The 13,500-nt window shown below is 39.2% G+C and overlaps 1 protein-coding gene and 1 long non-coding RNA gene across 11 annotated transcripts in view; one reads left to right on the forward strand and one right to left on the reverse strand.

Moving 5' to 3' along the window:
- ADAMTS9 (ADAM metallopeptidase with thrombospondin type 1 motif 9) overlaps positions 1-13,500 on the reverse strand; it is a 158,972-nt gene that overhangs the window by 39,871 nt on the left and 105,601 nt on the right. For all 5 annotated transcript variants that reach the window (XM_037799815.1, XM_037799806.1, XM_037799799.1 and 2 more), the window contains exon 29: positions 4,314-4,481. In XM_037799815.1, the coding sequence (XP_037655743.1) occupies positions 4,314-4,481 (168 nt within the window). The remainder of the gene's footprint in view (positions 1-4,313; positions 4,482-13,500) is intronic.
- Positions 1-13,500, forward strand: part of LOC119506764 — a 36,862-nt gene that overhangs the window by 2,691 nt on the left and 20,671 nt on the right. For 4 of the 6 annotated variants that reach the window (XR_005211064.1, XR_005211059.1, XR_005211060.1 and 1 more), the window contains exons 2-4: positions 6,744-6,887; positions 9,321-9,511; positions 10,271-10,366. This is a non-coding gene — a long non-coding RNA (uncharacterized LOC119506764). Of the gene's footprint in view, positions 1-6,743; positions 6,888-9,320; positions 9,512-10,220; positions 10,367-13,500 lie in introns of all 6 variants that reach the window. The other 2 variants (XR_005211062.1, XR_005211061.1) reach the window with 2 other exon arrangements.

Consider the following 13,500-nt stretch of genomic DNA (forward strand, 5'->3'; position numbering starts at 1 on the left):
TCAGAGTTACTTCTCTGTGTTCAACTTTTCTGCTTCTGCTGTCTAAAGAGAGGCAGCAATTTGCATACATAGCCAGTGAGGCCTGCTCTGTGAATTCGGACAGATTTGTACAGAAACCCCACGAATAACACAGCATCACAAAGACCAATCAATGCAAGACCCTGGAGAGATAGTGGTGGTGCTTGTGAGTGTCTTTAAGCAGCCTCTATTTATGTAACACCCCCCCCCCCCCCCACACACACACATAGCTATTTTCTGGCATGGCAGTCTATTTATGCAGGTTTGCAGGTAGATGTTTTTAGTTTTGAACTAGGTTTCATCTCTTGATACTCCCTGCTGTGCAATGCTAGTATGCAAACTCACCAGCTTAAAAGGGACCTTTGATGCTTAAAAACCTGGAAAGAATTTTACATCCTTTCTTCCTGTATTTCTGCTGAAATTATGGTGGTGACATTATATGGAAGGAGGAACCACCCTGAAAAATAACTCTTTAAACCAACTTATAAATAATGACAATAACAATAGCAGCAAACTTTTACTAAGCATTTATAATATGCCAAGTTTTATGCCAGGTTTTCTCAACTGGAAAATTCCACGCTATGGGGGGCTGCAAGGTAAGATACTGAGCAGCATCCATGGTCTCTACCCACTAGATGTCAGTAGCACCTCCCTCCCAAATTGTGACAGTCATAAATGTCTCCAGACATTGCCAAATGTCCCATGGGGAGCAAATTGTCCTGGTTGAGACTTAGCTCTGTGCTAATCATTTTACATAAAATATCTTTTATACTTACAAATCAACCTTTCGGGTAGATTCTCTACCAATAAATAAGCACATAACAAAGAAAATCACGCTAACCTAAGCAAAAACAAAAAACAGTCCAAGTAAACTCTGTCCTAGGCAATGTACTATAACTGCTATGGATTAGTATTAGGCTCCCAGTTTTAAAATATAGTGTTAATATGATGCAGTTTCTTGTACTATGTCAGCGAGAGTGTGGGTGAGAAGCCTCTGTTTAAACAATCAACATCAGCGCTCACAGTTCAACTAAAAACAATAGTAATAAAGAGTACAAATTACAAAAGTAATTCTATTTCTCATCACAGACCACGTGCATATGGTTTCCTTAATTTCTCAAAGGACACAAGCTACACATATGCCACAGTCTCTCCATTAAACACTTGAAGAATACTTTAGAATCACACACCACACCAAACTGATCTAAATGTAATTGCAAGGAAAAGTCCTAACCAAAGATATCTGCTCAATTCATGTTACAGTTTGTCCGTTTCCACTTCAGTATTAGCACTGAAAATCTTTAAAATTAATTTTCTTATCTCATTGGCTCTAAGATGCCACTTTAGATTGTATGACCCACTCTTAGATTTTGTATCTCTAAAAAATAAAACAAGAGCTGTTAATTAAACCATTGGTATCCCATTGGTTGTAAGGTTGAAATCAGAATGGTCTGATTTCAGAGATATTAAAGTGTGAAAAAGACATGCATCTCAGAATTGATGAAATGGTACCACCACTGTTACTTTCATGCTAATCTGATCATTTATTCTTTCTATCTGAACTTTTCTTTTTCTTTCTTTTTTTTTTTTAAGGAATACCATAAGTTTAAAAATTTTACCCTGGAATGCTTTTGTATGGTGGGAATACGGAGCTTCCCATTTGTCAAGCTGCATCAAGAATTGGATGTTGATTTTTGTTTTAAAATTTCAGGCACATTTCTAAGCTCTTGATCAAAATCGTCTAAACAAATTGGAAACAATCTTTTGGGGAAAAAATAGTTAAGATTTTAGAGGGGATGCTTTCCAATAAAAAGCTAATTTCCTTGACAAATTCAAGATTTTCAAAAGATGAAGAAATGAAACTTTAAACCTCAAAACACCAATTTCAGGAGGGGCTAGGAAGACTAGGAAGGCAATAGCAGCCTCCTAGCCAATATTCTATGTGTCTCACTAACACCAGACATTCTGACACGGAGAGAAATGGGCTAATTTTTCTTCCTAACTAGAAGACAGGACTACAGCTACAGCAGAAAACAGAAGGACCGGTTATAAAATCTGCCAAATATTGTTGCAAATGAACAATCATTACTCTTGCTTTAATACTGCTCTCTTAATATCTCTACTATAGGGTAACCTTGTTCACTATTGAATTATCAGTAAACCAATATTCTTTAATCATCTTTTCCCATCAATCACTGGATCTGGTTATCTTCAGGTATGTTTCTAAATTGCACAAATCTAATGTTACCCATGCAGCATCTTGTCTTGCCGACTTTTATATTTATTTCTACAAATCAGATCAGGGCTTTTTAAAACTGGCCATAGACCATTACATAACTGTGTTTGCTTGTACTTTCTATAAAGGTGTCTTGACTTTTCTAAGCAATCATTTTGAACAGGTGCAGTCTTTTCTAGGGAGGCATTCTGGTAATCCTATTTTATGTTTGTAAACCCCCAGGATTTAAGCATAATCATCCCAGCTTTGTAAGCAATTTCAGGCTTTCCATCAAGATCACAGGATACTCAAGTAAAACTCACTGTGTTTACCAATAAAGTATGAAAGATTCTTTTAATTGTCTTTTTATTGAATAAACTGGCCTTTAAAATAAGCATCATTTACAAGCTCTGAGCTTAATATTCAGGGTGAGATGTAAATAGGTAAGTAGAGGCCAGGGAGCATACAGAAAAGTAACTGAGCATGAAACTCTAAAAGAGGACAAGAAAATTAGTGTGGTATCTGAAATAATGTTACCTGTAGGCTTTTACATGAATCGAATAGCTCCAAAAATAAAAAAGCTGGAAGCTAACAGATGACAGTGGTCACTTAGAGAAACCATTAAGAAGGACTTCCAGTATGAAATGCAGCCTTGAAATCTGATCCCTTAAGGAAGACAGAGGAGCAACTAGGTCTGGCTGGCCCAGACTCTTTGATGGTTCAATTAAAAAGAATTATTGATGGGTTATTATGATAAAGGCCTTGAGAGAGATGAAGGCTACTCTGCTTGGGAACGATGCAGACCAAGGTTAAAATTTCTGTTAGGTGGAACACGGGTCGGGGCCCAGGGATGGGGTGGGGTGGGTGCAGAAAATGATCCCAGCTCAGGGACTTATAAGAAGAATTCAGGTTTCCGGAGGAATATTCCATTAGTCATATTGAAATCAAGGATGCTCAAATTCCCCCGGATTAACATAACCATACCCACAGCTTCTCCGGACCTTATGAATCAACACTGGGGCTCTGAAAGAATAAATTCCAGAGGTTGTCAACCTTGAACCTAGTTTCCAATTAATTCTCAGGAGTAATTTGTTTGATCCACACTGAATGGGAGAACCAGAAATACAGTAAAACCTTCCCGAATCAGATTAACGGTGAGAAGAATCAGCATTAAATACGGGGTGTTTTAAAAGAAATTGGGCCTCATTACTTTTAAGTTAGCACCTTCAAACAAGATGAGAAAATGTACAAGTATAGATTTACAAGATCTACTTTCAGGACTAGATAAGAATGACTCTAGTTGACATATTATTCATTTATAAGTTAATAGAAGCTTCTGTAGTTCCTTCCTGAAGTTCAACAGGGAAACTCACACCTGATTCCTGGCTCGATTATCAAATGTTTAGACCTGATGGAGTTTAACTGAATGATTTCCTGGCTACCCACCACTCTCCCCTCCTTCCCCATCCATGCACACATCACCCTAATCCAATCAAACAAAAGAGTACTCTTGAGGACCGATTAGATTCAAGGCCTCTGAGCGAAGCACTTGGCATTCATTTTGCGTTAAATTTTCCTAAGAACTCCATGAAATAGGCGATATTATCTGAGGCTCAGGAAGGTTAAACAAATCACCCAAGGTCACATAGCTAGAAAATGACACAGAGAACTCTCCTCCTGTCCCCCACCTCTGTTGTAAACAGAGAAATATCCTCTAATACATTGACAACCCTTCTTCAAGAACCCCAAAGGTAAATCCAGACTCAATTCCTGCCCGGTGACCACAGTCAGCCTTGGTACAATCTGAATTAGTGGGTGTCTAAATGGTGGATAATAAAAATGCCATCAGTGCAGTATCCTTTAGATGTCTGATACCTAGTACCACTTAGAATTAATCCATAGTGCTAAGGCCTGAAGTAGCTTGCCCAAGGTGACACGGCTAATAAGTATCTGTACTTATAAAGCTTCTTCCCTCCCTAGCCCCGAGCTCCCCTGTGAAAAACCAAAACCGTGCAGAGAAACACACGCCAACCCGCTGGCGTCAGCCACGTGGGGGGACATAAGGAGAAGCGTCGCTCACCTGACTCCAGGCGCCAGCCTTCCACTTGGGGCATCGTCCTCCTCGGCACCTTCTGTGCCCATTGGGCTTAGCAAGGTGTTTACAGTAATCACTTTCTAAATGGCTTCCATCTTTTGCCATGCAGTACACATTTCGTTGTTTATGCCCTCGACCACAAGAGACAGAACACTGCAATATAAAGCAATGGCAAGGTTGTTTTTTTTTTTTTCTTTAAAATCACATGGAGTTTGATTAAAAACCTATGTGTGAGATGTTACAATCATGCCTGACAAAAGCCACTTCCCTCTTTTCCAGCGCCATTTTGGGTCATACCTCAAGGCTCAACAAGGAGAGAAGGTGGTATCGGGAAAAGAAAATGCCCATAGCATCACAGTAGCAAGCCTGGATGGCATTTTGGGGTATTCAAGAGTGTGGGTAAATCCGGATAACGTAGGTCAAAAATAAAGCCCCGACTTGAAATAACCGTGATATTCTCACTGAAAGAAATCCTACCCTGAAATGGTAAAGATTCCTTTTGCACATCTCATTCCATGCAACCTCTGATCAAGAAAATTCTTCAACAAAGTGACATGTGATTCACAGATAAAGGTGCATTTCCAAAACACTACGATGTCCAGTTTCTCAATTAAATGATTTAAGGAAACTTTGCAACCATTTTTCCATAGGATAAGCTCTCATTTTCTCAGACCACAGGGAAGGAGGTGAAAAAGGACAATTAGAAATTGAAAGGTAAACAAGCAGGTATTTTCATGCCAATTTTGGAAGGGAGGCAAAACCTTTCAACTTTGATCTGCAGGTTCACTGAACTGTTTTAATTGTGACCTTGTCTGACCACATCTAAGAAATCTGACTTTGATTTCAGATTAGTTGTCTCAGAAAGGTTTAGAAATCAAAGTGCCCATGGAGTTGGGACAAAAATTTCCTATGACAGCTTTTTGTAGAACAGGCAAAGAGGCTGGCCCAGTTCAATGCATTGAGCTATTCAACCTCCATTGCCTCATTAGTGATTACAGAAGTCGTTTCCACTTGGATCATAAGCTTGCTGGCTCAAGTTTTCCAGACGCATTACTTCTCGATATAATGTTTTTGCTTTTTAGAGGCAAATGAATTTAAGAATGAAGAACAAAATGTGAAAATGCAATGAAAATAGATTTCAAGTGTCATTTCCTTCCAGTCAATATTTATATTCCCCACTAACGTTGTGATTTTTAAATTACCAAAGTGTCCTTTTATGATTATTAGATAAATGGCACCATATAAAATATAATATTAATTGAATCAGTATTAACAAGTGTACTCAAAGTTATACCATTCATAAATGTGCCAGGCATATTTTTTTTAGAAAACACAAACCATTATACAAATTTCATTTGTAACTTATACAGAAATTTAAAATATGTATAGTAATAGATTTGGTTTTAACTTTTTACTTTAAGAGGTAGAAGCACTGCAGCTTTCATCTGAGTTCTCATCTTATGAGTATTATGATTTGAAGCAGTCATTCTGGAAATCTTAACAGAGAATACAGTGCAGAAGGAAGGAGGCCAGTTTGAAGGCCTATCTCAAAGCAAAAATATTCATCATTCAACCTATAGCATTTTGATATATATAAAGACTTGAATATAATTCTAGAAGACCAATAGAACCAAGTTCCTAGAAGTCTCCTCATAAATCTTTGAGCATAGTCTAGTGAACTGCTCCAAGACATGCAGGCAATCCCTATTACTAATGACAAATTTTAATACTTAAAAATGATACTTCAACAAAAAAATACACAATTTGTATTTGGGATGAGTTCATTTGCTTATTGAAACAGGAATTATGAGCAGGAATTATTGAGCACCAACTATGTGCTAGGCATTACGCTAAGTACTGGAAATATAATGATGAACAAAACCAACACAGTCCTTGCCCTCATGAAGCTTATGGACCAATGAGGGTGACCGACATGAATCAAATGATTGCAAAAATACATATATCATTACCAGTTGAGATGAGTGCTAGGAAAGAAACAATTTAGAGTGGCTGGAAGAGGGATCCCTGAGGTATTATTCCCCATAGCCAGAACTTGCAGAGTTCAGAGGACATAATCATGAGTTTGGATTTTATTCCGTGAACAATAGGAAACTACTGTAGAGTTTTTTTTTTTTTTTTTTTTTTGTGAAACACTGAGTGCAAATGAGTACACAATATTTAATTATCTTTTAGTTGCATAAAATTATCTGAAGGTTTGTGATACATGCTTTTACAGACTAGAAGTATACAGTATTGAATTCCTAACAGGCTCCGACCTCTTTGCTTATAATATTACACTGAGGACTTGAACTCAAGTGTGAATCAAGTTAGAAATGAACCACACTAATTTTCTGAACTAATTTTCAGTATTTTTTTACTGCTCTATCTTCCAGTTTTTTTTTTTTTTTCTTTCAGAAAAGCATTTAGCAAGCCAATTGGAGCTAAAACACTACTGCATAGGAAACTACTGTAGAGTTTTAAGTTGAAGAAAGAAATGGTCTGATTTATGTTTCAAAAATTCTACTCTGAGTACTGAATGAAGAATGGATGGGAGTACAGGTAAGTGGAAACAAGAAAAATGCTCAGGAAACTACTGCATTTATCCAAGCAAGAGGTGATGGTGGCTTAGATTAGGGTAGGGAGTGTTGGGTGGGGGCAGTTGGTGGATTTAAGAGATGAATTGTGTTTTTTTTTTTTTTTTAATTTTTTAAAATTCAGTTTATTGAGATATATTCACATACCCTACAATCATCCATAGTGTACAGTCAACTGTTCACAGTACCATCATATAGTTGTGCATTTATCACCAAAATCAACTTTTGAACATTTTCATCATTCCAAAAAAAATTAAAAAAAAAAAAGAAAAAGAAAAACACAAATAAAGAAGAACACCCAAAGCATCCCACTCGCCCGTCTCCTCCCCCATTATTCATTTAATTTTTCTCTCCATTTTTCTACTCATCTGTCCATACACTGGATAAAGGGAGTGGGAGCCACAAGGTTTTCATAGTCACACAGTCACATAGTATAAGCTACATAGTTATACAGTTGTCTTCAAGAATCAAGGCTACTGGGTTGCTGTTTGACAGTTTCAGGTATTTCCCTCTAGCTATTCCAACACACTAAAAACTAAAAAGGGATATCTATATAGTGCATAAGAAAAACCTCCAGAGTGACCTCTCAACTCCATTTGAAATCTCTCAGCCACTGAAACTTTGTTTCATTTCTCCTCCCTCTTTTGGTCAAGAAGAGGTATACTGTGTGTATATGTGTGTGTGTGTGTGTGTGTTTGTTTGTTTTTAGGAAACGATACTAGTACCTGATGAATTAGATTGGAGTGGAAGGAGAGGGCAGAGTCACAGATGACTCCCTGTTTCTGGTTTGGGCAGCTAGATGGATGGCAATGACATTTCTGACATGGGAAAGACTAGGAAAAATAGCTTTGGGAGTCAAAGATACATTTATTTTAGAAAACAGGCTGAGCTTAAAGGACGTGGAATCATGGGTGTTAACACTTGCTTGACTGGAATGAAGAAATTGGTAGTTATTTTACAGTAATCAAATGTACATGGATTTCAGGTCTGCTTTAGGGGTGATCAGGTGATCATTTTAATTTACAAACATCCAAACAAGTTGTCCCTTAATACAGAGGGGGAAAAAAAAGAGTTGATGGCAACAATCTAGCAGAGGCAGAATTAGAAAAGGCACAACTCTCCCATTCTCTCTCTAAATATGTGATATCTTCTGAACATTCATTATGTGCCAGGCACTAAGACTTTCTGTGCATTATCTCATTTAATCATCTCAATAACCATAGAGAGAGGTACTATTATTGGAAACACTGGTGTTTTCACAATGGCACAATCACAATGCTTTCTATACTGCTTCCCACATGACTCCAAAACAAGTGGACATATGTCTGTCAAGAACAATAATAACACAAAAATAATTAAATTATCAGCAGCATCACTGATAATTCACTTGAAGTGTGCCACTGGTACAATCAATATCTGTTGCTGATGAAATGAAGAGAGTTGAAGTAATTTCTAAATATGATGCCTTAAAAATCTTTTAAATGTCTGGATTAACAGCATTTTGCCAATTCCTATGTTTGTTTTTCTTATTTGGGGGCTTGAATGGAACTGATTTGGAAAAAGAGAATGCAATACTTTACCATGACTCATTGTATGCATTATTTGCCTGAAAAGGTTAAGATCTGAAAACAATTAGGAAATTCTCAAGGTATCTAATCCAATAGCAAACACTTACTAATGGAGAAAAGCAGCTGTTCATGGAGATTTTTATATCTATCACGTGTATTAATGGGTCTATTATGTCTTCATAGTGAAGTTGTCATTTTAATAATCAAATAAACACAAGTTTTGGCTGTTGTAGTCTGAGGGAGGTTTCCATCCGATCATTTCTAGTCCTTTCCCAGGCACTAACTTTTACATTGCCAGGCATCACTGAGATATAAGAATTAAATTTGGTGTGTCATCTAACATGTTATTTATTGGCCTCATATCTAGGATTCTTGCTCTAGGGAACATTTAATTCCTTGAATTTGCAGCAGGAATAGCCTCCTAGTTTGCCAATAGGATGCAGACCTTTTCCTCTCACAAGACAACCCAACTGGCTTAAGAGAATGATTTTTAACCCCAACTCTGAGCAAGACTAACAAACAATGTAATCTCTGCCTGTTACTTAGAAACATCAAGGTCAGCATCCCAGATTCCTGGGCTTTCAGGCTTTTGTTACTGTGAAGCAATTCAAAGGAGATTTAGGAATGTGGAGCTTTGTTCAGATGTCTTGTTACACTTTCCACTAACTAAGGTTTAACAGTTTGAAATCCTTGCATTTCCAATCATCTGGTGGAAGCGGAATTTAAGATGTGTGCAATCTGTCTTTAACCTTAACTGAGGGCATCCTGTCTCTGGAGAGGTAGCTCCAGATGTGGCGTGTGTTTTCAACCTAGTCTTTCCCTGCTCTTAGAGGTGCCCCCGCGTCGGTCCTTTCACTTTCACTGAGGGACATGGTCGCTCGGTCACTGAGGACCCAGCATACAACCCCAGTGTGTCTGCCTGGATAAGAAGGGCTGAAGACCTAAGAATGAGATCCCCCAGGTTGCCGAGGCTATTGAGGACCTGGACATCAGAATGAAGATGCAGTACTGGACAGAGCTGGTAAGGTGGCCTCAAGGAACGAAGATGGAATGGGGAAGAGAGGGTGGGCTCAGGGGTGCACTCAGCCTGTGGCCAGAAGGAAGCTTCTGGTGGGGTTGAAGATGCTGGGGCTTAGAAAAGCACTGGAAGGGGTTTTGGACCAGGAATGCCTCAGCTATAGCAGGTACTTTATAAATATGGGTTAATGGATTGTCCAAGATGGCAGCCCTAAGAGAATACCGGGGCAAACCACAGTTCCATACATCAAGACCGTTTCCATCTGCAAGTGATTTAGAAACATGAGATTCTGTATCTATGAAATGTGTTATGGGGGAGGAAGGTCAGCTAGTCCATATTTCCAACCACAGTCTTGTCTGACAACAGGTTAGAAATAAGGAAGAACTGAAAGCCCAAGAGAAATGTCATATACCTGAACCCATTACCAAGCTGAATCAAGAGTCTCCTGATTTAAGGATTTTTGACAATCAAGTAACTAACCATCACTCTGAGATGGGTAGACAGAGTTCAGTTTTGAGATAGAGGACTACTAATTATTATTCAGGGCCTTTCTCTTATGATTCTATAAATATGAAAATAACATCTAGATCATTTCATTTAAGAAATGTCTAGTTGTATTTTTTTCATGACCATAATAAGCTCTTCTTGAATCTATGACTTTGACTTTAACAAAATATAAAGTCAAACTTATCTGGAAAGTATGCTTTTGCAGACGTTGTAATGCTTGTGCCTGAGGTTCAGAACTGCCTTTGCCAATTACAGTGATGAATGAAGTGAATATTAAATGAATGTCACACCATCGGGAAAGGCAAAGGGATACCGGCTGTACCTACTGTTATGAACACACACAAAAGCCTGGTAAGTTCAAATACATAGCTCTAGGGAAAAGAAGTTTCAAACAATGCTCAATGTGTGGCCTGCAAAACCATATGGGCTTATCAAAAAGAAAAAAGATAGTAGCTGCATCCCACATGCTTTTTTACTGCCTTCCACATTACAGGCAGTCAGCAAACATTTATGGAAATGAATGAAGACACAAAAGCTATAGCTGTCATAGAAGCATACTATAAACTGAATGTCATGTTTTCCTAAAGGTCTGATAGAAAGAACCACCTGGAATCTGACTCACAATGCTATTGCTGAATGAATTTGGCAAAACAGCCATCCCAAGAGCATTCTTAGGGATTAAGCAGAATGACTGAATATCATACTAGCTACCTTTTATTGAGCGCTTACAATGAACTGGACATTGGGCAGATGGACTACTGGTTTTTCTCATTTAATCCCAACAACAACCTGTGGCTTGGGTACTATGTTCTTTTCTACAGAGATGGAGCCTGAGGTTTAAAGAAGTGACATCACTTGCCCAGTGTCATAGTTCTGGTAGCATCTGTCTCCAAGTACTGCCATTTTCATCCTTGAGCTATACTGAAAGAAAGGGCCAAGAGAAGTCAAGCAGCTTCTCACCTCTGCCCACCCATGGCAAAAACAGAAAGCAGGGACCTCAAAGAAATGCCTCTTAAGACTATATTAGAGTCCTCTCCTCAGTCACCCGGGAAGAGAATGACTATGCAAAATAAGTAGTTCTGACTTTAACACGTTTTTTAATAACACTGATACAGCTCTTCATTTTGGGCCTGGGGAAGAAAGGCACTATAAAAAACAAACATACATACCTACAAATAAAGAGCCACATGCACCCTTGGCTTAAGCCATGCCCTGGACTTCTATGGCCATCTGTGAGGGCTTATTAACTCTTGGGGGCCTGCCTGGTGCCAGTAACAGGTGCCTGATTCCATTCACACCTTTCACCTTTCACCTTTCCATTTCACCTTTCTTTTGCATGGTTAGGAATAAGAAGTTGCAGACTGTAAATTTTGGCCTGTCAATTCACCAAGGGACTTACCTCTCAAATGTCTGAGCTATACAGGATCTCAAAGGTTATTCAGTCCATCTATTTATAGATTCAAGACTAGAGAAAAGGAGACAATGACATGCTCAAGGTCAGAGAGAAAGGAAGGAGTGGATCTAGCTTAGGACTATGAGTTCTTGCCTCGACCACAGAACACTTTTTGGTGCCAATCACACTGGGGATTTGGGGCCAGTTTCTTGTGTGGTGCTAATTGCACAGCAAACCAGACCCCCTGATTATTTCCACTTCGGGCTGGTCCTGTTCACAGAACCAGCACGATGGGCAGGGAACAGCCAAGGCTGGCAGAGGCCCTACACTCTGGCTTTGAGAGATTACTGACACCAACACATGCAAATGGAAGTGTAATGACCTTTGGTTCCAAGTTTTCAGTTAAGAACAAATCCCAAAGGGTGGCTGTGCTCACAAAGCAGTGACAGCTCACCACACAGGTGCTTCTCTTCACCTAGCTCTAAAATGTAGCACTTCAAGGCGTAAGTTTTGGAGTCAGACACACCTGAACTGGAATCCACTCTCCCATTTTATCATGGTGCCATTTGGGGCAAGTTACTTAAACTCTCAGAGCTCAGATTTCTTTACATAAAATTGGGAAAATAGTAACATCTATATCCAATAGGGTTGTTATGATTAAATGGGATAATGCATCAAAGCTCTTAGTATTTTGGCTGGGCAGTATAAGAGCTCAAAACATGTTCATTCTCATCATGACTACTACTTTTCTTCAGTGGAGTCTTTTAGAATATCTCATAACATGCAGGAAAAAAGGTGAGTGTTTTTAAAATGTATGTTAACGAGTGGAGTTTAAAATTAACATTCTAGCCTAGTCATTGCCAGGGGATGGGATGGGGATTCAGTCTGGCCAAATCTCACCCACATGAATGGGTGAACGGCTTTCCTATCCAAAGGTCTTTGAGAAATCCAAAGAGCAGATATAAATGTTAAGGATTCCTTCTGTAGTGGCCCGCTCTCTCTTATAGACTATTATGTATTAATACAGTCTCTTCTAACTGATGCAAGAAAAAGGACACATCTGAACGTCACATCCCTTCTCCACTTCATTATTTCTCGATCATCCTTATCATCTCAAGATAACCTTATATCTCTCATTTGTTTTTTGTTACGTTATTTTTCTTAGCATCCCAAGACATACACTAGGCACAGACTCAGCGAGTACAGTTTCCAAATGCACACCCGCTCACTTCCCTGCTCGTCTCAGCTTGGCTGTGGGAGTGGTCACAGGCCTTTGTGAAAAAGCATTATCTCCTGATTGGTTGATGTGAACAGATTTAGGAGAATTTTTGAGACGGTTTTTCACATCACAAGAATGGCTCTGAACTGGGGCATCAGGGAACCAAATGACTGAGGAGGAAGGGAGAGAAAGCTTTACTAGCAAACAAGAGCTGTGACTTCAGGGCTTAATGCCAATGTTGACAGCCCCGCCTGATGGCTGTTTATATCCAAGACCACCCTGGCACTTATTACCATAAAAAGGAGCTGAGAATGCAGAAGATTGGCAGGGAACACCGTGGAAGCAAGCGGATGTGGGAGTCACGGCTATGCCAGCAGGCTGGAGCATCAGGCCATCCTCCCATCTCCAGTACCCCCAACCCAGCCTTTGCATTGCTACAAAGGTCTAAGACGGCAGTGGCACAACAGGGAGAAAAGGAACTAAGATTCACATGTCAACTTTTGGCGTACACTTGAAGGTTGCTGTCAATATCAAGGCAAAGTAGGTGGCCCAGCAGAGTCCTAGCAAGGGGGATGGTGGGGGAAATAAGGAGAGACGGGGACAGGCACTCATGCCCTCTACTCCCATTATCCTCAAGAATTAAGAGGCACAAGGGTCCCCAGCAGCCCCATCTCATATTAGAGGAGGAAATACATGTTCACATTAAGAGTCGCAGTATATGAAATTAGCTAGGCAAGTTGTGAAATGCATATTGGAGTTCTTTTTGTTCTGCAAGAGTGTAATATTACAGGTTTTCTCCCCATCAAGACAGAAAATAAAAACAAAGACAATCTGCAAATGCAGTATTTGGAATTCTATCAGGGTCCCATCCAA

The sequence above is a fragment of the Choloepus didactylus genome, chromosome 1 (assembly GCF_015220235.1).
Source record: "Choloepus didactylus isolate mChoDid1 chromosome 1, mChoDid1.pri, whole genome shotgun sequence".
Lineage (NCBI taxonomy): Eukaryota > Metazoa > Chordata > Mammalia > Pilosa > Megalonychidae > Choloepus > Choloepus didactylus.